The 23466-nt window shown below is 34.8% G+C and overlaps 3 protein-coding genes across 8 annotated transcripts in view; 1 reads left to right on the top strand and 2 right to left on the bottom strand.

Moving 5' to 3' along the window:
* SGTB (small glutamine rich tetratricopeptide repeat co-chaperone beta) overlaps positions 1 to 18216 on the top strand; it is a 42539-nt gene extending 24323 nt beyond the window's left edge. For all 3 annotated transcript variants that reach the window (XM_085567764.1, XM_085567761.1, XM_085567760.1), the window contains one exon: positions 5203 to 18216. In XM_085567764.1, coding sequence (XP_085423890.1) covers positions 5203 to 5431 — 229 coding nt within the window. In that variant the 3' untranslated portion in view covers positions 5432 to 18216. The remainder of the gene's footprint in view (positions 1 to 5202) is intronic.
* On the bottom strand, positions 355 to 23455 carry TRAPPC13 (trafficking protein particle complex subunit 13). Of its 4 annotated transcripts, none has more exons than XM_085567768.1 (13): positions 23336 to 23455; positions 16985 to 17053; positions 16013 to 16112; positions 15364 to 15448; positions 14004 to 14131; positions 13804 to 13876; positions 10576 to 10620; positions 8235 to 8252; positions 5992 to 6125; positions 4673 to 4871; positions 1554 to 1654; positions 769 to 919; positions 355 to 680 (listed from the first exon to the last, which is right to left on the bottom strand). In XM_085567768.1, exons 1-13 carry the CDS (start codon positions 23379 to 23381, stop codon positions 576 to 578), a joined length of 1254 nt encoding a protein of 417 aa, XP_085423894.1. In that variant the 5' UTR covers positions 23382 to 23455; the 3' UTR covers positions 355 to 575. The 4 variants fall into 4 exon arrangements, with proteins under 4 accessions (XP_085423894.1, XP_085423895.1, XP_021390063.1 ...); XM_085567769.1 differs by having other exon boundaries at positions 769 to 916; XM_021534388.4 differs by lacking the exon at positions 8235 to 8252.
* On the bottom strand, positions 18796 to 23455 carry SHLD3 (shieldin complex subunit 3). Its single transcript, XM_031507264.3, has 2 exons — positions 23336 to 23455; positions 18796 to 21273 (listed from the first exon to the last, which is right to left on the bottom strand). The coding sequence occupies exon 2, from the start codon at positions 21140 to 21142 to the stop codon at positions 20393 to 20395; it is 750 nt and encodes a 249-aa protein (XP_031363124.2). The 5' UTR covers positions 21143 to 21273; positions 23336 to 23455; the 3' UTR covers positions 18796 to 20392.
* Positions 23456 to 23466: the final 11 nt, after the last annotated feature.

The raw sequence follows: 23466 nt of genomic DNA, 5'->3' as shown, positions 1-23466 counted from the left end.
AACACAGTCTTTGGCTTATACTCCAATTCCTAGCTCCACATGCCTCTAACAGTGCCAGCTGCACTCTTATCTCGTGCCTTTATCAGGTTTTATTGCCTATGGCTATACATGTACCATACAAACACACTGCCATGCCAGGTACCCCATATTACTTTTTTTTTTTTTTGGATTTGGATTCCAGGAACTTGTCTGTAAAGGTCAGTTCCTTTGAACTGAAGTAGTCTTGTCAGAGCCATGATTTTAAAAGCGTTTAAACACTTAAAAAAAATTAAAATAAGAAAAAGTAAATACAAAATGGTTATATTTCTTACCAATATCATCCCTCTGTCCTGAGGTTATGTAAATGCAATATAATTTTCTAGAACAACACATTTCTCAAAGGTTTTATTTTTAGTAGATAAAATGCATATGCATGTTTTAAAATATTTGAAAACATTCAAGAAATGCTCAGAGAAATTAAATAATCATTAGCACATTTACAGCTATATGTGTTTGTTTATACTTATTTTAGAACAACTGACTGCAAATCATGAAGAAATTGGTTAAAAAAACAGTAAAAGTACAGAATTTTTTCTTCAGCTTTGCTTGATTTCTGAAGAAACTACACAGACTTGTGCAATATCATCATACTCGTATGTTCTCTTCAAAAATGTGTCTGTAAGTCTTAGGCCAGAGACACTCTAGAAGGGGAAAATATTTATTAAGAGTTGTTATTAGAAAGATTTTTTACAACAGCTATTTTACAACAAAACTGTGCTAATAACTTACCTGCAATCCCTGCACTGAAGACAACAATGTCAGTGCAAGATGGAGGGATGAACTTGGGTACAGTTTTCCAAGTTGCCTTCCTGAAACTCCACACCAGTGGATGGAATTAGTATTGCACATTTCTAAAACCAGATCCATAGTCCTTTCACTGCTAGAGGAAATCAAAAAACAAGAATAAACCTGTGGGCTTTCTTAAGCATTCAAAGACTGCAGACATCTAAAAGCTTGATTATTATTCAGGTTACTATTAATCAAGATTCATAAATAATTGTAAGATGGCAAGCAGTATTTACTGTGATGCACAATAATTCAGCTGCAGACAGCTCTCTTTGACACAAGCATCCTGTCATGGGTTTAGCAATACTGGATAACATAATACTTGGATGGACTACAAGGTTTTCATGAGAAGTATCTACAGGCCAGATACATGCTTTAGTCTCTGGGCTCAACTTCTATATAGAATTTCTTCATTTAAATGTCAGTCTTGCAACCCCAAAATGAGTTGTGATTTAAGTATGAGGTACAATCATAAATAATATTGCAGACAGATTAATGGAATTTCTTTACACAATTGTGGCTATCTCCTAGTTCAGTACTGCATTACCAGATCGTGATATAAGTTTTTTAGTTGGAGTTTTTTTTTAGTCTCTGTCTTTCAAGTAGTTTTGTGTGACCACAAGACTAGGTGTAAGTAGTTTCAGTAAGAAGTACAGAAACAGAAAACAAAACCAGCCACCCCACTCACCCACTCAGAAAAAAGTAGGAGAATCACGTGACATTGTTACCTGCAATTTGTTATTTTACATGTAATGTCAAAAGGTTCTTCCAAATTTACAGTATCTGGTATTGTCTCCAATGAAAGCCTTACATCACCGTAACCAGGAGCCTGGGAAGGAACAAGAATGTATATTCTCAGATGCTGGACAGGGAAATTGAAGTTTTTACTGAAGTTTTCATTTCCTGGAAGAAGTGTGGAATAAAGAGAAATCTGAAGAAAAGATTGACTGTGCCTTTGATTAGTATGGAAATCACAGCAGCTCTCCAACTGATGAACACTTCTTCATGGGTTTAACAATTCATCAGATAAGGATGATCTTTATTACTACATTTTCAAGAGAGTGTAAATCTTTAAAGTTTGAATAGCCATATACAGTTCCTGAAAATACTAGCTTTAATCTAAGGCCAGTGCTAGGCAGATAACAGATCTGTGTGGACCCCGCCAGTAACACTTCCCTGCATAAACCCACCACTATTCCACATCCTAAGAAGCAAGAGAAACCGCCATTTCAGTCTTCTGTGCCTCTGCTAAAATAATTGTCATCAGTCAGAAAGTCACATGATATGAATACTTGTCAGTTATCCAAGAGACAAACACATCTCATGGTCTACTAATAAGCCTATAGTAAATAAACTTAGTACAAACCAGGGCTGAGTCAGAATAGTCACCTGCAGATCAAAAAGCATGTTTAGATTTTCAATTCCCACAAATGATAGATCATGAGAGAAAAATAGGGGGAAATTTGTCCTGCCTTCCAAAGCTTAGTTATTGTACATTTTTAAATTCTGCTAATAAAAAGATGTTGTAGTGAAAGTTATATTTACAGTGTGATTGAAAGATATTTCCAAAGTGTTCCAGAATGTCAGTGACTGACAGGCTGGGAACAGGTTTTAGTCACATAAGTTTGCTACAGACCAATGACAGATGACATTTGAGAAAGCATATTAAACTGGACATTAGAGTAAGCAAAGGAATGTCAAACCAATGGGGACTTAGATTAGTCAAGCAATATGCATTTGGGACCTTGCATGAAAGGTAAGTAATTATTTGGCACTGGAAAAATGCAAATATATTCAACTGTATTAGGTGACATGGAGGAATTGACTGGAAAAATTAAACACATTACACTAAACAACAGTGTTTAGTTTCCATTAACATTAGGTTCTTCTTTTTCCAGAGATACATTAACAAAAAAAACAACAAACACAAACCTGCAATAAAAGCAGTATTTTAGAGAATAAACTTAGCATTAACTGACCAAATCTAAACAGAATCAGAGTAGATGAGACCTATACCTTATAATATCTGTTTGAACTCAAAAATGAGATACCTCCAGAAACTGACGGTTAGAGGCAAAGGCCATGAAGTGACAGTAAGAGGAGTAACATAGGTTTTATCCAGAACTGAGATAATTGCTCAGATTATGGAATCAAGTAGACAATTTTGTGCTTGTGCTACTAAAGAATCATGTTCTCTGACTTTGGACTGGTTCTAGTGTGATCCTGTACTGAATGCCTGTGAGCATGTTGAACATCCTCCAGCATATTGTGAACACCTGCCTGGTTCATTGTCCCCCAAAGAGACTGTACTTGTGAATTCCAAGACCAAGCCACATTAAAAACAAACAAACAAACAAAACACTCCCAGAAAACCAACCAAATCCACAAATTATGGTATATGGATACTTGTTCTAAAGGTGCATTTCTGATCTGACCTGTCACTAGGTCACTTCTCTAAGTTTTCCTCCCATTTCCATCCATGACACTTAGATAAATAGGTAATAGTAGAGGTAAAATTCTGGGCCTGGGTGGGAAACAATGGTTACAGTGCTGGCAAATGGATTAAGAGGAAAATTATTAAGGGTGAGGTCTAGAAATTAAATAATGTGATAGCACTTAAAAAATGATGGGAGAAAAGAGGGAGTTACACTGCAACTCGGAAGGGGAAAAAAAAAACAACTACCTGCTGCTTTTCTAAAGACAGATGTTGCTCAAAATACCCAAAATAGTGTTTTTCTGTTAATCACAAGGCATAAAACCACAAGGCATGATCAAAACTAATCCTGGAGTGTTGAAGCGTGTGCTTCACATGCAATTCTCAAAGGTTCAAATAAAAGAGATGCAGAGTGAGACAATATTGATTTAGGGAGGGAAAAGAAATGAGTGAAAAGGTCAATTGAAAATGAAAGAGTTTATTGTTAAAAATAAGCAGCAAGTTTCAAAGTAACAGCAGTAACTATGTTTAGGAAAAGGGCAGTTTCTAATTTCATGGGTTTATGCTAAACACCTCAATTAAAAATCAAGACAAATTTCAGTGACTTAGGAACTTTTCAGTAACTTTCTTGTGAATTTCCAGGATCTAAGTTTGTTTGCCTAGTTCCAAGTCAGTGTGACTTACCCACAGAACTGCTCAATGTTCTAGCAGTTGGAGACTGGGCAAAGACACAGACCCAATTATAAGCTCTGTAAACTTAGACTGAGATTCAACTGTCAAAGTTTTAACTACGCTTCTGCATCTCTCTCACCATCCTCAAGTGAGAAGATGCAAATCAGGTTTAGGCATTATATGGCTGACAACTCAAAATTCAAGAACAATTTATAAGTCAACTAAAATAGGACAGACTCAATAAAAACTGTGGACATGAAAGATAAATAACATTGTGCATAAAAAAATGTTCCTCCAAGCTAAAATGTCTGTATGAACTTGGGAGCAACTTCCATATTGAGAGTTGGCACATTTAAAGAGGTTATTTTGTCAGTTTGCTGCCAAATGCTATCCAAGCAGTTAATTTTGCTCTAACAAATGTATTTTGCAACACTGGTTACTGGATTCTGACAATTAAAGTGTTCATTCCATTAAATTACCCACACTTCACTGAAGAAATATATGAAATAACTCTCTAATACATACAGAAAGGTGTGAATAAAAAAATGAGGCTCAGAAAGTAAACAGCTTGCACTTTTCCAAGTCATAATAAAAATAGTTGATTGAGTTTCCTTAAAAATGAATGCCAAGTTAAATTAATACTTAATTTAAAATTTAAATTTTTAAAATTAATTAATTTAAAATTAAATTTAAAATTAATTTTTAGTTAAATACTGAAATTAATACTTATGTTAAACTTACCATTCTTTGGAGCTGGCTAGTTTGCAGCCTTCCGCGTTCACCCAGATTAGTTTTCCATACAATGTCTAATTTACCAATCACTGTTACACCTTTTATTACTCCAGCTTTCTCTGCAAATTCTTGCTTTGGTTTTAGACAGTATAAGTATTGACGTGTATCCATAGGTTGTAAGTAAGTCCTTGCGCCAAAAGTAGACTCACTGAAAGGACAAAAACATTAGGTCTTAATTTAAACAGCTGTTCTGAAGATTAAGAACCCAATTTTTTTCCTCCATCCCCCACAAGTCTTATTGTATGTGTATGCATAGTTTGATAATGGTAAAACACATAGAATATTCTTTTTTGTTTTCACAACAGAAAAGATCTCTAAAATTTATGTAGCACCCAAGACCATGGAGAAATAAAAGAACCTGTTCTTCTCAGAAATAACATAGAAATTCCCTCTGCTACATTATAATTAATTATCTGGCATCTTAACATTTAAACAAAAATGCTGGTAATTTTTTTTCTGCTATTTGTTTTCCCTCACAGTCAATCTCAATGTCATGAAACTAAGATTCCTATTCAGAAGAAAAACCATTACAGTGGATGCAAACATTTGGTAAAACAAAGCTTCATTATGCTGCAGGTGACTCCTTCAACAGGCAAGGAGAAGACAGAATTTTCACTTCAGCCCCTACTGCTGAAGCACTCAACCATCACCTCCAAAAACCCAAGCAACTGCAAAGCACAAACAGCTTCTGTTAAAAAAAAAGGTTAATGTCACAAGATCTTGTATCCACTGTAGTCAGTTATTATGTAGTCAGGTATTAGGTGTGTAACTAAATTAAATTTATTTTATGTCAACATGAAAAAACTTTATATTCTATGACTCCATGTGGGTGTACCACTGATCCACCTTGACTGGTGTCTTAGTATATCATGATTAGAGCAACTGAAAACAGTCAGCAGTGTACTGGTAAGAAGCAAGGATTAGTCAGATGACTTCTGTAAGGCTAAGTATATACACAGAGGTCAGGTCAAAACCAGAACTGGGTTAAATTTTATATAGGAGATACTGAAATAATAGTATGTTTTCATGTTATCATGTCATTATTGTTACAAATTATTTAAGGATTAGGCTGGATAGTTCTCTATTAGGTAGAATTACGGAAAGAAAACTGTAACAAGTTTTCCAGTTGAACATAGAATAGGATTTTGATCTTTTTACTCAAGCAAAAACAAACAGTCCTCCCTTTAGATATAAACAACTAATACTTCTATCTCTTGAAATATTAATATGAAGCATTTCAAAGTCAGATATCCTGAATGTAAACATACCTTTCCCCTGCTGTGGCAACTGTGTTCAGTTCTGCAACATTGTACATCATAGACGGCTCTAAAGAAACCTTCTCCATAAACATTGGAGAGGTAGTGATATTCTGAATTTGAGCTTCCAGAAACACTTCATCTGTCTGAAAAAAATCAAAAGTTCAAGTTCATGAAGATATGATTAGTGTTATTAAAAAGAGTAGGCAGTCCTATTCTTAAAAAAAGTCACACATGTTTAGTTCATGCCTGCAAATCAAATTAATTAATGCAAGAAAAAACCTTAACCCCAGTAACAACAGGAGCAAAAGTGTTAGTCAACAGATATCTTGCCAAACAATGGATGTGGGATAATTTTACTGTGTTCTTCCACTTCCCAAGACTTTAATCAACTTAATAGCAACTCAAGTTTTATCCAAATTATTTATAAAATGGAATAAATAGTAAGGAATTGCAGTGCATAAGAACATGTCAAGCCAAATCACTAGTGTGTCAAGCTGTATAAAAAAATTAAAGTAAATGGGTGTGTTTTTCTTTAACTGAAGTAAAATGGTTCAGGTATATGCTCTGAGCTTTTATTATTAAATAGTCGCATTCTAGCTAAAATGCAAAATCCAGCCCGTTCTCTCACTCAGCTGCATCATGCCAAAGGTTACCTATATTGTATACATCCAACAATTTAACTGGTGCTCTGCCTTCAGAACATCTGAAGCTAATGCCTCAAGGTGGTATCAAATGATCAATTCTAGTACAAAAATGAAAGCTACAGACTGTTAAACTTCAAAAGATGAAAAACTGTGGAACTAGAGAAGTATTTGCCTCACTTCTTTTGTGGAATTGCAGAGCAGTGAAATCACTTTGCATGTCTAAAGATCTCAGAATAGAATAATAGTGGAAGACTCAGTCTATTAGAGATGAGTCCCCAGAAAAATGAAAACCACAATTAAAGAAGTGAAAGTTAAAAGAAGGGGCATACCAAATTTGTAGTTACAATAGTCACTGATTCAGGCCATTGGATTAAGTGATTCTTGTAGGTCCCTTCCAACTGAAATAGTCTATTCTACAGATTCAGATTGAAGCAGTTTGAGTATTTTGTTATGATAAATTTTAAGAAAGTACTTTGGTGGGGAAGGTGGAACAAAACTTATGGTTTCTTTTTGGTCAGTGTAAATAAATGATTCTTTATACAAATAAAAATAAAATTGTATTTTATACAAAATAAAAGTGGGACAAAACCACCAAAATATGTATAGTCTCAAAAAAATGTGTTAGAAGGAGAAATACAGAATGGTTGTGTTGTCTTTTTGTATTGCCTTATAAACACATTAAATACAAAGCAGCATCTATATATAGTAATGAAAACTGTGCAACCTCAACAGGTTACAGAGACACTTCATGCTTGCAGGAACTGGTAATAATCCCAAATAAAACATGGCTCTCAGTAATCATTACTACTACTGCCTGACTGCCACTTGAATTGATACAATTTATATCCCATAAATCCATTGCTCAAAGTTTCTATTTACCCAAATTTTAGTAGTTTTCAAAACAGCAACCATAGGCAGAAGTTTTAAAAAGCTAATTTGAAAGGGAAAAGAAAAAACAAGCAGCATAATGAAAAAGCAAGTTAGTTTTGTGTTATTCCTAATTTGTTTTAGTATTACATATTAAAAAAACCCAAACTTGTCAAATATGCAGTTTATTTTAGTACAAGGCACGCCTTAAAGTGAAATCAGACTGCAGAAGTAGCATAGTAACTCAATCAATTGTTACATGCAGTTAAAATTGTGAAGTGCAGTTCCAGCTAGCCAGAGAAAGGAAAAACATCCAACTGCTGCTCTCTCCTCAAACCCACTGTCTCCACCAACCAGATATGAAAAGTTCTGTCACAGCTCACACAAGCAGTGCTGTACTGAAACCTACATTTCCATGGGTCAAAAGCAGAAAAATTTTAGAAGGAAATTAACTTCTCTTTTCAAATAATAGATCTAATAAAATTTTGTTGAGGTATTTTATAGGAGGACCCCCATAAGAATCTGTAGATACCAAGTTCCAGTTTCAACAATGGGTATTAAAGAAAGAGCTAACCATTTAAATGATTAGCTACACATATAAAGATGAGAACATGTCCGTTTATGATATGCAGAACAAACATTGCTTTTCCATTATGTTTGTAAAGAATGTCGTAACAAGCACATAGACAGTTAAGCAATTAAAAAAGCATACATATTTATAAAAAAATAAATAAAAATTACCACAGAACTGAGGTCACTCTAATGGGAAAATAAAAAAAAGAACACATTAGAGAAATTAGGGTTAAATGTTAAAGAAAAAGGAGGCTAACTTCCAAACAAAATGCATTTCTGCATTTTTTGCACCATTTAAACAAGACAGCATTAGTAAGACAGAAAAAAATAAAAATGGATGCAAACGAAAGATGACAACTACATTTCGAACAACTTATAGCTAGTATGGTTACAAGATTTACTAGCTTTGCTTCAGAACCAACCCAAAGTAGAGCTGAAGGCACACAGGTCACAGACAAGATATGGTAGAATAAACTGACTCAAAAAAAAAGAGAGTTAGCTTTTGAGTAAGTTTAAAGTTTGTCCTGAATTTCAGTCCATGCAATGGGTTGCACATGAAATGGAGAAACGGTCCTTGTCACCTTATAGATAATTTTAAGTATCCTCATATATAATGTCTCAAAAATAATGTGGTAATGTGTCCTAGCAAAGCTACTATGTTGCAAGTTAGAACAAAATTTGGCATAATAGCAAAAACTCTTCTTATAATATCATCAATCCAAAGACCCAAATTCAATTGCAAACTTTGTTGTCTACCTCCCTGTGCATGCTTGCAGGAACAGAACCTTTTACAGAGCCTTTTTTCAAGGCACATTAAAGTCAGTGAGAGAGTAATTCAAACCCAGGATTGCAGCAGGTTAGGGCAACAGGGCATGTGTTCTATGCATAAATTTCAGTGATCAACTCCATTTGGGTGCTACTGCAATATAAGCAATAAGCAAGAAGATTAATGTTCAGCGTCATTCCTTGACTTCGAAGAAATTAAATTATGGATTATCATTAGAATATTAATAGAAACTAATTTTAGTAACAGCCATTATGAATAGACAGCATCACATTCATAATCTTAATGATTTAACAGTTTAACTGGTTAGTCAACCTTTAGAGATCTTTAGTTAATTAGTAACTGACACATACCATTTTTTTCTCCCCTGCTCTCAAGGATAACAGGATGAATTTCTTCATGCTTTCACACGCAACAGCTAACCATAGACTTATTTCTAGGTTTTTAGAAGTTAATTGAATTCTATGGTCACAAGACATAGCAATACTTTATATACTTTCAGAAATTAGACAGGAGTGCTACTATACCAGTTTGATAGGCAAATGGAAATTGCTCACTTAAAAGCATCCAAAATATTTTTAATTATTTTTTTCAATAAATTGAATGGGTATGATGGTAAGGGGAGCTGCATAAATTCATGAGCAGGAAGAACAAAGGGCATCAAAGAGCCTCTTAAAAACTCTACAGTGGAAAAGAAAAAGCACAAAAATAACCCCAAAACCCAAACCCACATGTACTAGATCAAACACCAAAGCTTCTCATAGATTTTTACCATGAAGAATTGGTAGCTAATTGAATAAGACCATTAACAAGACTGGTCAGTATAACTACTATGAAAACAACAACAAAAAAAAGTATGTAAAACATTTGCCCAGAATTACCTTAGAGAGGTGCTTCATCACAAACTTTACACATGAAGTATAAAGAGACAGCATCATTTCAGATATCTGTCCCTTTTCCCTACTACATACTTTACAGCTGAAACAATAATATAATCCACACACTAAATAAGAAATATATTTTGCTCCCAGAGAAATGACCTAATTTCTTAGAATTTGTTCTTAAATCACAGCAGAAAACATTTTCAGGCATTCCCACTTACAGATAATAGCAGCTCTATAAAGGGCTCAGTCAGTGCTATGTGTTTATGCTACAGTCCTGCTCAGGTACCTCACACCTGGTCAATGCATGGTTTGAAGCCTGTGGCCAAAAGATACATACCAAAGTCTTCCCATAAACAGACAAAGGCAGACATGTATGTATGTCCAAATAAATATGCAAAACATACATAAAAGGTCATTTAGTTTAGAAGCACTGTGTGTAACTGTCACAAGCCTAAAACTTAAATTACTGGACTCAAAGGTCATAGTAACATAGGGAAAAATCTAAATTTAAGTTTTACTCACTGATAAATTGTCGTCTCCTTTATGAACAATTAATCTCCCTTACAGTAAGTACTCTATCAGCCTAAGCAATAACTGAAAGTATCTGAGTCCATGAGAAACTGGAATATATGCAAAATTGTTAGTCAATTAAATTAAGGTCCTGGCGTCTTTCACCCTTCATCAAAAGCCTATCTATTTTTAAACTATATGATATATATCTAACACTGTTTTTCCATTAGAACAGATCACTTTTCTCAGAAAGGTGTACTTAGAAAGCACTTTCAATTTAACCTAAGTAACAAACCCAGTATGCCTAAACCTGAATACACACAGTTCTTACCTCTGCATTGTAGAATTTGGTTTTCACATCTAGTGGTTTAAGAACCTGAATGAAATGGAAAAAAAGACAGATTGATGATTGGTTTTTCAGACAGTTTTGCATAGACTGTTTTGAAGTACTAGTCTCTTTTACTAAAAAGTGTTATTTTTCTTTTGATCTTATATATAGCAGGTGCATGATAGAATACATGACAATCAACTCAAGAGTATATCCTAGCTGCTTCTTACTTGTGCACACTTGACTGCTTTCCTACTAAGAAGTCTCCTCATACTGAAAATAAATAATTCTCCACCTAAGGACTGGCCTCTTACAAAACTGCCCAAATTCAATGCTCTAAGTAGATCTGTGTGTTTAAAAGAATGCTATATCCATCCTGGGTCCTGCATTTTCTTTCAATTGTATGCAAGAACTATCTAACATTTACAAGTCCTTCAGAGTTTTGTAACAAAAGTTACTGAGGTCTTCTCTAAACATAAACGAAGCAGAGAACTATCCATTTGTTTAGCTTTCCTAACCTTCGCTTCCTTCTTGAAAATGCAACTTCCAAGAAATTAAAGAAAATCATAATACATAAAATAATAAATCATATTCATCTTATGAGATCCAGTCAGCAAAATATGAAAACTCAATTATATAAAATATGATTATAAAGTGTTGGTTCTTAAGGCTTGAATTTTGTGCATAAAGCTACTGCAGTTCACACATTCAAATATGAAGCATAAATAAAGCAATGTAACTGAAAGAAATAATCTACTATCATACTTGTAAGAAACCAAATTTAAATTCTGTTTCTGAAGACACTTATTTCCCATTACAAAGGGAAACTATTTTTGTTTGCATGTAAGTGCAGTGCATCCTGAGAGACCTCTAATGTTCCAGGTTGTCAGCAAATTTTTTAGCACTGAAGAATTCAAGATCAAAAAGTTGTCTTCACAGAGATTTTATAATTTTAAATGCATAAAGTTCAAATCTTTCAAGTATTCATAACTACCTTCCTCTAGTAAAAAAAATTGAATAAAAAATTTTAATTTAGGTCTCTGTTGAGAGACAATTTCTTCTAGCAAATATTTTTCTTCAGTGAGCTTCTTATAAATTTTCCAACATGCTGAATTTTTTCTCTCTTCTGATAAACAGTCTTTCCATTTATTGCAGTAAATTTCAACTGGCATTCCAATAAAATACAAAAAATTATTGGGAGGCTCAAAACCACCCAATCCTAGAAAGAATCATTCCTTCTCCATGAAAACATAATGCTGTTAATTACTCAGAGAAAGCTCTGGAACAAAGGGACATTAACAATTAGTATAAAACTACATATATTGGTTTAAAAAAGAAGCTGATTCAAACCAACACCAGTTCAACTTAAAAGATACTAGAAAATGTAACTAAAAATCTGACAATCTGTAAAAGAGTATTTTTTATTATAAAATGTAGCTAGTGACATCTCAATCACTAGCAGCCATGAATTTTCACTGTAAAGACATAGTTCAGTTTTCTGTAACACTCCTTTTTGTTCATTCTCAAGTTTCCTACTGGTGTCTCCATGTCAAATTTAAAAACTAACAGCCAAAAAAATTCTCAGTGCAACGTTTTTCTCATAATGAATCAGAGAGTATTTATAGAAATATAAGCAAGTGTATGTATACTTATGCTTCATACTTTGAGTGAAGGGCTTCATATTTGACAACTGGCTTCAACTGTTTTGACAATTTAGTTGCCTGTGCTGGCTTCAGTTAAGAAACATGGGAATTACACATGCATGCAGAACCCCCAAAAAACTGCACAGATAAGTCTGCATACAAAATCTAAAGGAGACAATCTTGTACAAAGTTCTGACAAAAAGAACATCAGTGAACAGAGAAAATATGAGATCTGAAGCTTGCACATGCTTATGTAAGCAATCACAGAAAGCATAGAGGGGACAGAGAAACAGAACACTGAACAGAGGAAAAGAATGGAGAAATGGAAAGGGAAGCATTGTCATAAGGAAAGCATGACAAAACACACAAAGATGAAAATTAACTTCAGTAAAGATGAAGAAACTCTACAGAGATGCTAGTTTCAGAGGGAGGGCAATGCAAAAATTTATATGGAACCATTTTCCCTACAATTGTTAGGAAACATCTTTGACTAACCAATACTTTGGTAATCCACAACAACTAATAGCACTCAAATTTTCTATCTAATGCATGGCAATTTAACCTTCTAAAGACTGAAATTATTTTTTTTCTGAAGTATCTAGATAGAATACTAGAAAATAGCAAATTGCAATCACCCCATAGTATCACAGAATATCCTAAGTAGGAAGATAACCACAAGGACATCAAGTGCAACCTCAGGAATATGTGCCTGACACCAGTTGTCCAAATGCTTTATGAAAACTTTGTCAGGCTTTGCACTGTGACCACTTCCCGAGGGAGACTGTTCTGGTGTCCCACAACCCTCTGGGTGAAGAACCTTCTCCTAGTATCCAACCCAAACCTCCTCTAAAACAGCTTTAGGATGAAACTATATAATGTTCCTGGTATTACCAGATGCTCTGTCAGCGTATCTAAAAATGTATTCAGGAAAGCATGTCATGCAATCCTCCATTCCATGAAGATTAGTCCACCAATATCCAAGTCTCAATATATTTCTTTAAAAAATTAAACATCCATGAAATACATATCAAACAGATTTTTTCTTGCCAGAACCAGCCCACAAATTAGTTTCTTGCTTTCCTCAGTCATTCTTATCACAAGTCTTGAAATTTGTGTCATGGAAAAAAATGTTTAAATTCTGTCAATTACTTCTGTCAGTATTAGATATAATACAATAGACTTCTTTACTTAAATTCCTCTAGAAACCAAACTATTTAATTCCAGTTTAAGAAGGTTACACACACCAAATGAAAAATCAGAATTTTACAATACGAGCTCAATGGCTGGATGTATCAAATCCAGAATGTCCCATACTTAAAATAGTCATAGAGCTGACTGCTATAAAAAGGGGCTTTTTAAGAACATATTTTTTTCTCAATAAATTAGTAAAAATTATTAGCTGTAATATTTATTAGATCTGTATTGGAAAACACCAGTTTATGTGAAGTTTGAAGCAGTGTCTCTTAATGGTTCACTTTTAAAAGGGAATGGATTTTTGGTACCTAAAAGTGCTTATGAAGTATCAAATGCTTTAAAATGCGTTTTCCAGACTCACACACTTATTAAAAGTAAATACTTCACAAAATACCTGAAATTTGAAGAACTTTCTGAAGTACATCTTCTCTCCAGTCTGTGTAGTATAACTTACTGCACAAACTAAGCTGAAAAAAACAAATTTAAAAAATATCTGTGTTAATTTAAATCTTGTGCTATATCAAAAGCAGAATAGCATGCATGTACTCCATTTCATTTAAGCTCATTTAATAATAGAAAAGGATAAAATTTTACATGTGTGTTCCTATCTCCTTTACTTCATGATGGATCACATCATCAATGCAACAGTCAGGTTTAAGTTCTGCCACTGCAGCACTAGAAGCTGAAAGATTCAAACGCTGAGAACTTGTCTGAAGATCAGCCTGGGTATGGAAAAACAAAGCATCAGTTAGAACTACAGCTATTTAACTTATGTTAAAGGAAAGTAACTTATGTTATAAAGTACTAGGTCTTACTGAGCATTTTGTACCCTATATGCTTTCACACATATTGTAAGAGCTCAGTTGGTCAGAACATGGGCTCACAACACCAAGACTGTGGGTTTGATCCTTGTGTGGGCTACTGGCTTAACAGCTGGACTTACTCATCCTTGTGGGTCTCTTCCAACTCAGAATATTCTGTGATATTCTTGACTCAGGTACCTTCTGTGACATACATTATGAGATACACAAAGCTAAAGACAAGTTGTAAAAGACATAAATAGTCCAGTTCTTTACCATACAGCTTACAAAATTTCTATTTACTTTTTTACATTGAGTTCCACAATGACTTCTGAAATTTTTACTGTTTTATTTGTTCAGAGAACAAAAAACCCCAATTCTCTAGAAAACAATTAATACAATATTGAGATCAGTGTATACTCATCTCATTGAAAGTGAAGGTAAGTGAATGTAACTCCATTTTTTAGCTGTGGAAGTTTTGCTACACCAATTCTTCAGAGAAGTTTCAAATAGAAGGGTGCATGTCCAAAGAAGATCAATGGAGGTGGGGGTGTTTGGCCAGGAGAAAAAGACTCAGGAGAGGGACTTTACTGCTCTCTGCAACTACATGAAAGAAGGCTATAGCCAGGTGTGAGCTGATCTCTTCTCAGAAGTAACAAACAATTGGAGCAAGAGGAAACAGTGTCAAGTTGCACCAGCGGAGGTTTAGATTGGATAGCAGGAACAATTTCTTCACCAAAAGGGTTGTCAAGTACTGAACAGGCCGCCTAGGGAAGTGGTTGAGCCACCATCCCTGCAGGAGACTTTGCAGATGCCGAACTTAGGGATAGAGTTTAGCAGTGGATTCGGCAGTGTTGGGTTAACAGTTCCACTCGGTGACTTCAGAGGTCTTTTCCAACATAAACTCTATGATTCTGTAATTTTTTGACACAATCCTAGTTTTTCATTTTAATCTTTGAAGAATTCTCTAATAATTGCTATTTTTATGACTCACTCTTTCCAATTTCCAGGTATATTTTCTGGATTGGAAAAAGTGACATATATTTCCTAAAGTCTACATATTAGCCTTAAACATACAATATATTGTCAGAAAATATAATAATTGTGTTTTATTTTTTTATTAATATTTTATAAGTGGATTTTTCTTCACATACCTTCACCAGTATGTCCTTGACAACTTGATTGCTATCATTGTGCACACTAATATAACTGGAAAATGTCTCTCCCAGAAATATATTTCTGTATTTCAGGGAAAAAAAAAAGAAAAAAGAAAAAAACAATTAGTAACAGTTATTAAAAACCAGAGCATTTCACTGAAACATTTTTAAGTTCACACACATACACATTTGCCAGATAAAACCCTAGAAGAAAACTGGCATTTGCACACCCATACTTCTGAAGTCATCCTTCCATGATAAACAGTTTCAAAAGAGAACAAACAATCAGATTTTTTTCTAGCTAAAAGTCTGACACAAATAAGAAGATGGCTTTCAGTACCCACAAAAATCATGGCAGTAAACTTTGTTAGTGTAATGTAGTTTACAGTAGTGCATTAGCTTAGAAATTCACCTACAGCTGCAAATCTCTTTCAACTTTCAATCCTTACTAGGTTCAGTCAGGCTATCAGACAAGAAACATCAGGCAGCATACACATATATATTTATAAATCAACCCACATATTATTTTTAAATGACTGAACATCTTGTTGTAGAACAATGGTATTCAAACAGAAAGAGAAGTATGAATCCTAAACCAAATGAATCCTAAACCTTGCATATTACAGTTACAATCATTTATTCTTACCCAAAATTTTGAGGCAAAGTCAGCATTTCTCCTAACATCAAAGTTTCAGCCCCCTTTACAGTAGAAGGATCATCTTTCATGAGCTGGTTAAATAGATTACCTGCAAAAATAACAAGTTCCTATTAATGAAATATTTTCTAAGTCCAAAGTTTTGTCTACATTTAAGTTAGGCCCATAATCACTTACTCATGTAAGATGTAGTTTATTTTAGATACATTTCTTTTATAATAAACTTGTTTAGGGATGAAATATATATCCATAGGCCTACTTTTAAGTTATAACTTCAAGACACTTGTGACCAATAATTTACTCAATATATACATACTGAAGTGCACAATCCAAAAGGCACTCGTCAGATTAATACTGAATTTTGAGATAAATTCTACCAATCTAAACCACATTACATAACAGAAGCAATCAACCCTGCTTGCTTTGTATTTCAACACAATCCTCCTTCTTGAATCTCTCCTTTGACTCTCTTATACTTGACTTCAAGACTTTAGCTATTTCTGGAAAACAACTCAGGGATTTCCAATTCATGATGGCACACCAGGCATAATGCAACTCAAAACCAGTGATTCTTGCAAGATTGTTTTTCCACAGAACATTCATGTGTTTGTTCTAACTACCAGGGCCTTTTGTCCAAATTAAAAAAAAATATATAGTAATGCCAATCTTTCTCCACTTACACATTTCCCTCACAGAACTGCATCTCACTGTGTATGTTAACTGCTAAAATTTTGAGGTCATGTGCTTGCTGAGTATCATCACCAATCTTTCAGAGATACAGGTCAAGAGCTATGGAGTGCACCTTGGTACTTTCCTTTAGCTATTACCAAATCTTAAGTATACTGCTGTTTCAGATAAGAGTCTATGGGACGTCATGATGACTCTAACATATAAGTGTTCGATGGTCACACTGCTTAAACTTGGTAAAACTTACGTAATAATCAGTTAGTAGAAAAGACTTACCTGGCAAATCTCTTTCTTCACAAGTCACCGGAATATTAGTGAACAAGGTAGGTTTGGTTAGCCTCATCACTGCAAAAATAAAAAAATTAAAAAAAAAACAAACAACAAAACAACCACTGGTCAATCAAACAACTAGTTTTAATTTTATTTCTCAACTTCTACAAAAAACCCAAAACCACTCAACAAACCAAAACCACCAAACAGGTTTCAGCTGAAAAAGGATCACATGGCCTTTTGCAATACAAAAAAATCCCTCCCTGCTATTCTAAGATCCAAGAATGCCATTGCTTCCTCTTGCTTTCTATCCTGGTGAACTAATCTACTCATCTACTGCTTTCAATATGATGTGCAAGAGGTTTTAACACCTGCTACAGCATTAAATGCTTTGTGGTCTTCAGAAGTGTGTCCACTTCATTAGTTTGTAGACTTTTCCAGCTTAAGTGCCTGTCCTGTAATCCTTGTTGCCCTAGAATGGGACATGATGACTCATACCTGGTAACCCTTTCATTTTAGATACCTGATAACCCTTTCAGTCTATTAGAAACTGCATTTATATCTTAACCTATAACACTATAACACATGGTAGAGTTACAAGACTGAAAGTCTACATTATTTACACCACTGCTTTTTCTCTAGGTCACAACCTTTAAACCCAAACCAGTAAAACTAGCACAAAAACATCATGAAAATACAACAAAGCTATTTTATTGATACTGACAAAATCAAAATACTTAAGATTTTCTTATTTAAAAAACCCTATTTCAAATAAGTGGTATTTTCAAAGGCCATTTTAACTCAGACTCAAAATTACATTATTTTCACATAAATGACAGATTTAAGGTGTTACTTCTTAAAGTAATTTCTCCCTCTTCAAATTAACCAGAGGCCCTAGACTTATATATAGCTTATCATGAAGGCATTCATATGAAACAAAATTGAGCATTTGTAATCTTAGGTGTTAATCTGAATATGTCAAAACCATTAGGGTTTTTTTCTTTGAAACTTAACAAATATAACACCAACTAACACTAAAAAATAAACCAAAAAGATTTATCTTGATTGCAACAAGTTAATCAATGCCTTTGCACTGACACAGTCAATTACTTGGATAAGACATTTGGGTACAGTGGGCCATGTTGGTTCACAAGAACTCATGTTACCATACAGCAGACCTATGCAAATTAGCATTGACAAAAACACTTTTCACATTAAAAAAAAAAAAAAAAAAAAAATATATATATATATATATATTCTCTTTGTTATGGTGACCTTTGAAGACTTAAGACTTAGATCCATGAGGTATATTAAACGGAACCCAAGATATACAAAATAGAGTAAATATTGAACCACATTCAACATTGAAAATTAAAAAGAAAATATACTGAATTACACATGCTTATGAAGTAAGCATTCCTTGAAAAGAACAAAATTAAAGCCTGGATTTCAGCTTGTATACTGGTGCTAACCAAGACTGTAATTCTGAGAGCAATCAAAAGTGGTGTTCATTCTTATATGACCTCAGTTACTAGCTGAGGTGCATCTACCATTATTCACATACAAGCCAACCCAAAGCAGCACAAAGCTGGCAGCTACAGTGACAACAATCTCGCCTTCTGTTTAGTAAAAAGTTTGTTTAGATCTTTTGTCAGTATATCAAATTAATCTAGTGAGACTGTATTACTGGCATTATCCAATTTTATTCAAATTCACACTAAGCCTGTATAACTAGTATTTGCTGTTTCTGAAGAAAAAGTTAAGACATGTTTCAGAAAATAAATAAATACATCACAGAATTAAGTCAAAACAAACTATGATAGGCATATTACCACATTTATTAGGAGTACTAAATTAAGGTTAGAAAATGTATCATCTAAGATCCTAGATACAAAATACATTAAATAGAACTCAAATCACACTGCATTTTACTTCATTTTATTTTCAAAAATGCTGATGCACAAAGAAATTTTGTTACTATAAATTTTTAGCTCAGAAATATAATATCAGTGAAAAATTTGGCTATATAAGCTTCAAAACTAGTAACAGCCCGCAGTTGTACTGCAGTTATGCAGTCTAGACAGCATTTTGAATCAATTTTGCTAAGTGGTCATATTAAATGTCACAAGCACCCCAAACATCAATATAAGACATCTACAAATATCTTAAAATTCAGTCAAAATTTAAAAATACATGTCAATTACTCAAATGGAGAATTTTTTATCTTAAAAAAAATGCAATGCCTAGATAAAATATGATTATCCAACACAAGGATGTTATAAGAATGTTTGGTTTGAGAGGAATTTACTTTCCTTATACAGAGTTTCCGTTATGCTTAGGTACACTTTGGTGTGAGCGGCATTAATGACAATCAACAAATACTGTTTTCCCCCTTTTCCAGATGCTACAGGCCTTGACCTCCAGCTACAGCATAACTGTCTAGAATTAACAGGAGCAAAAATGCATAACCTTGCAGTCATATTGATCCAGTTTAACTTCTCTGCTGATCCTCCAAAGTTTTAATTGAGCAGGGACAGCATGACCTTGGAATATTTCAATCTTTTAGGAGACAAAAAGTCATCCTGAACTCTGCCTTTTATGACCATAAAAGGCATTCAAATTCTCAAAGACAACAAGAGGTTTCAGATAGATGTCTCATTTCTTAATTTCCTCACTTTTAGCTGGAAGCTAGTGTTTTCTTGTTCCCGAATGTAATTAGAGACAAAAACAAGAGGGAAAAAAAAAATATCAAAAGCATAGAACAGCAATTATTAAGTTGTTCATTATTTTTCAGCCCACAGCTCCTATTGAAGCTATCATTAATACTTTGGTGAAAATATAGCTAACATTACTAAGACAGTGCATATATCCCACATAAAGTAAATTTGTACTTCATGGGAGGGATATGCAATCATTAGAAAAACTCAGAGACTACTTTCAGGAAATAACCAGATCTTAAAAATCCTAATGTCAGTTACAGCTATTAGAGCAATTACTACAACACACTTAAAAACGTCTTTCCTTCTCCTAATTCCAGTGAAGCAGAGAGGATGTACTTTGTTTAACCATATTAATTATTAGCATTAATTTTATTATCTGACATAGCTTGCCACAATAGTCTGGAATTTTTACTTTAATTTTTTCCTGTAGACCACCAAGGTACAGAAAAGCTATAAAACACAGTACTAAGCTAAACAGAAGCTTACTAATCTTAACAGAACTATAAGTCTTGAGGCAAAACAAAGTTAAAGAAATATATCATTAAATATCATTATAGTTAGAAAGCTGTAGCAAAGTAACATAAGTAGTTTCCTTATGGTTAATTTATCAGTTGTTCTAAGGTCTATATATTCTAAAGTGCTTAAAAACTCTAGTATTTCTGGCAGTAATGTTATTATTAAACTATATCTGAAGTTATAAACTAAATATAATTCCATATTTATGTACAAGCAAATTCATTTTATCTGTAAGGCTTAGCTTTTCCCTAAGAATATTTCTAACATATTCACAGTATAATATATCACAGAAAATCCATATCTGTCCCATAGATCTTTGGATAGTAGCATTGCAAGATGGCAATTCATTCTGTTTAATGAGTCTATTCAATTTTATCCATATGTCCTCCAAATTCTGGTTTTTACAAAGAGATTGTTCAATTGTCCACTTGGCTCTACAAAATGCATGCAGCTTTAATCTTTCCAAATTATTCTGCAGTTCCTGAGATAAAGGATGAATCTTTTCTTTGAGTTTAGCTCTAGGGAGAGAGACACTCCAAGACCTTTTCAATTTTTGTTTTTCATTAGATGGTGGTTCTCCTTGATAGTCCAAGTTAATGGGTTTGTGAACAGCTTGTGCTTGGATTAAAGTTGGACCATGTTTCATGCTAGAGTAAAACTCAAGGAGATTTTTTGTGCAGTCATAATCAGGAGATCCTGTAACACATTCTGAAGGTGTAGAAAGCTGTTTCAATTCTTCTGCTTCCTCACAAGAAATAACAGGTGCCTGCTTTTTTGGTTTGAGGGGAAGTCTGTGTAAATCATTTGAAAACCAGGGTGCAAATCTTGGTAACTGGCGAATGGGAAACTCCTTCACTGCTGCTTCTGCAAGTTTCTGCAGATTTATTAGATCTCTCTGATGTGGCCGATAGTGCAAGACCACTTCCATGCTTGAACAGTAGGAATCCAGTGATTCTTAGGAAAACAGTCTCTTGATAATGATTCTTGAATCTAGACTGAAACATCTTATTTACAAGAATTTCCTTGCCCCATGATGCAAAGATCAGTGGAAAACAGGACCTAAAGCAGAAGTATTATAAAACAATGAGATACTACCATATTAAGACAAAGGCTGCTAGGATATTTTTCAAGAAACAGGTAGTAAAAATATGTGAGATATATATCAGAACACTCTATTTTATCTAGGCTGAACATTAGCGGTTGTATTGTATCATTACCAGTGTAACTTCAGGACACTGAGCATTATCCACATGCACACTGCTTACTCAAAACAGTCCTTTACAGGACTGAGAACTCTTTTACTGTCACCATCTCATACTTGCCATCCACTATTCTGGTTATTTGTTGCGATACATATTAAAAGACACACATCTACTACCGCCTATTTTTCTCAAAGTTAGGAGACAATTTTTTAAAGAGTTTTAGTCCTATATATCAGGACTTTCAGCCAAGGCACATAAAGTAACTAGAAAACATGTATGTTACAGAAACCTTCCCAAAATAGTACCGACTGATACAGTAATTCTTAAAGTGAAAAGCTAAAAGGGAAGTGCTCTAAGTAAATTAAAGCTGCCTACTTCCATTTTACATCAGAACTACATATCTAGTTTTAGCCTCAAAGCTTCCAAGTGTTACATGCAACTAGGCTTTAATCCTTAAGGAACTGATCATTTATTAATTTATAAGACTTTGGGAATAACTAAGAAACTTATTAAGTTGTCAAAGGCTTTATACTTCCATACAAAGATCATATTAAATGCAGAAGCATGATGAACAGAAAACTACACTATTATGAAACAAGTAAAACATGCAGGGTTGCTCTCCTATTTCCCCTTGCATCCACAAAAATTTGCAATCATTTCACACTCCCTATATGGACAGCACTAACATACATGATATTAAAACAACAAAATCTAGGACTGCCACTGTCAAGATTTTGTTTAATACAGTCACAATGCAAATAAATCCCCCTATCTTCCCCATTTCTACAAAACCTACAGCCTGTATTAAATTCAATCCAAAAGCAATGATGGCACTGGTTTCTTATAAAAGCAAAATGATCCACCATCAAGCTTTTTGCTTTAAATAAATTACTAGCAAAACACATTTGGCAGCTGCTGATCTTTCATGTTCTCATGTTTTTGTCTTTATTGCATATGTGTATATGTATTTGAAAAGAGCTTTTTGAGCTTTGAATTATGGTCAACAGATTTTACCAGCACATGGAGACACCATTAAAAACTTTGTCCAGAAGAGTTTTAAAATGAGAAGATGGCCTCTGAAATTACTCATACCTGTACTACTTCATCCACCTGGGTGGTCTTACTGATCTAGAATCCTTGCAGAGGTGAGATTCTAACCAGCTCTTTATTACATGTACATAACTAGCGGCATTTATGATTCAGAAATTAACAAATTCTTCACATGGCTCTCTTGATTTCTACATTAATTTTGGAGGCATGGAGGTGACCTACACAATTGTATTTTCATTCTTCGTGATCCCTGAATCAAGGAGGTAAGCCTCGTAACTGAACACTATGCATTATGAGGTGAAAAGAGCAAAAACCATCCAAAGGGGAATCACGGAATCAGCCGTGTTGCAAAAGATGTCCGTGATCATGGAATCCACCGTAAAACCGACCACCACTTTGTTAAATACACCGTGGCATCAAGCGCCGCGTCCAGTCTTTCTTTAAATACTTTCCGGGAGGGTGACTCCACTACCTCCCCGGGCAGCCCATGCCAGTGTCTAATGACCCTTCCCGTGACGGAATCCCTCCTAACGCACAGCCTAAACCTCCCCTGACGCAGTTTAACACAGTGTCCTCTCGTCCTGAAAAGCAAACAAACAAAAGAGGCAGCAGAACTGGAAAGGAAATGATAGCTGAGCATTTTCTTTGAAGCCTTGAGCACTGACAGCCGGGCAGGCGCGAAGAGCGGCCCTCACCGCTCCGTCACCGCTCCCTGATGCCCGCGGGCACCGAGCGCCGCGGGCACCGAGCGCCGGGCCGCTCCCTGCTAAACCGGGGGGAGAACAGCCTGGGCTGCGGATCAGACACGCTGTTTCACCACCCGATGGGGGCCGGGCGGGCGGGAACTGGTGAGGCCGCGCTGTTGGTACCTTTCAGAGCCAGCAAGTGCTCCTGCTTGGGCTGGTTGACGTCCATGGCCTTCACCCGCGGGATGGCCGGCGGAGCGGAGGAGCTGCGCAGACTGCGGCGGCAGCGGGCACGACCGTCCCAGGCTGCAGCG

The sequence above is a fragment of the Lonchura striata genome, chromosome Z, assembly GCF_050655825.1.
Source record: "Lonchura striata isolate lonStrDom1 chromosome Z, ASM5065582v1, whole genome shotgun sequence".
NCBI classification, from domain to species: domain Eukaryota; kingdom Metazoa; phylum Chordata; class Aves; order Passeriformes; family Estrildidae; genus Lonchura; species Lonchura striata.
This window is presented reverse-complemented; position numbering and strand designations above follow the sequence as displayed.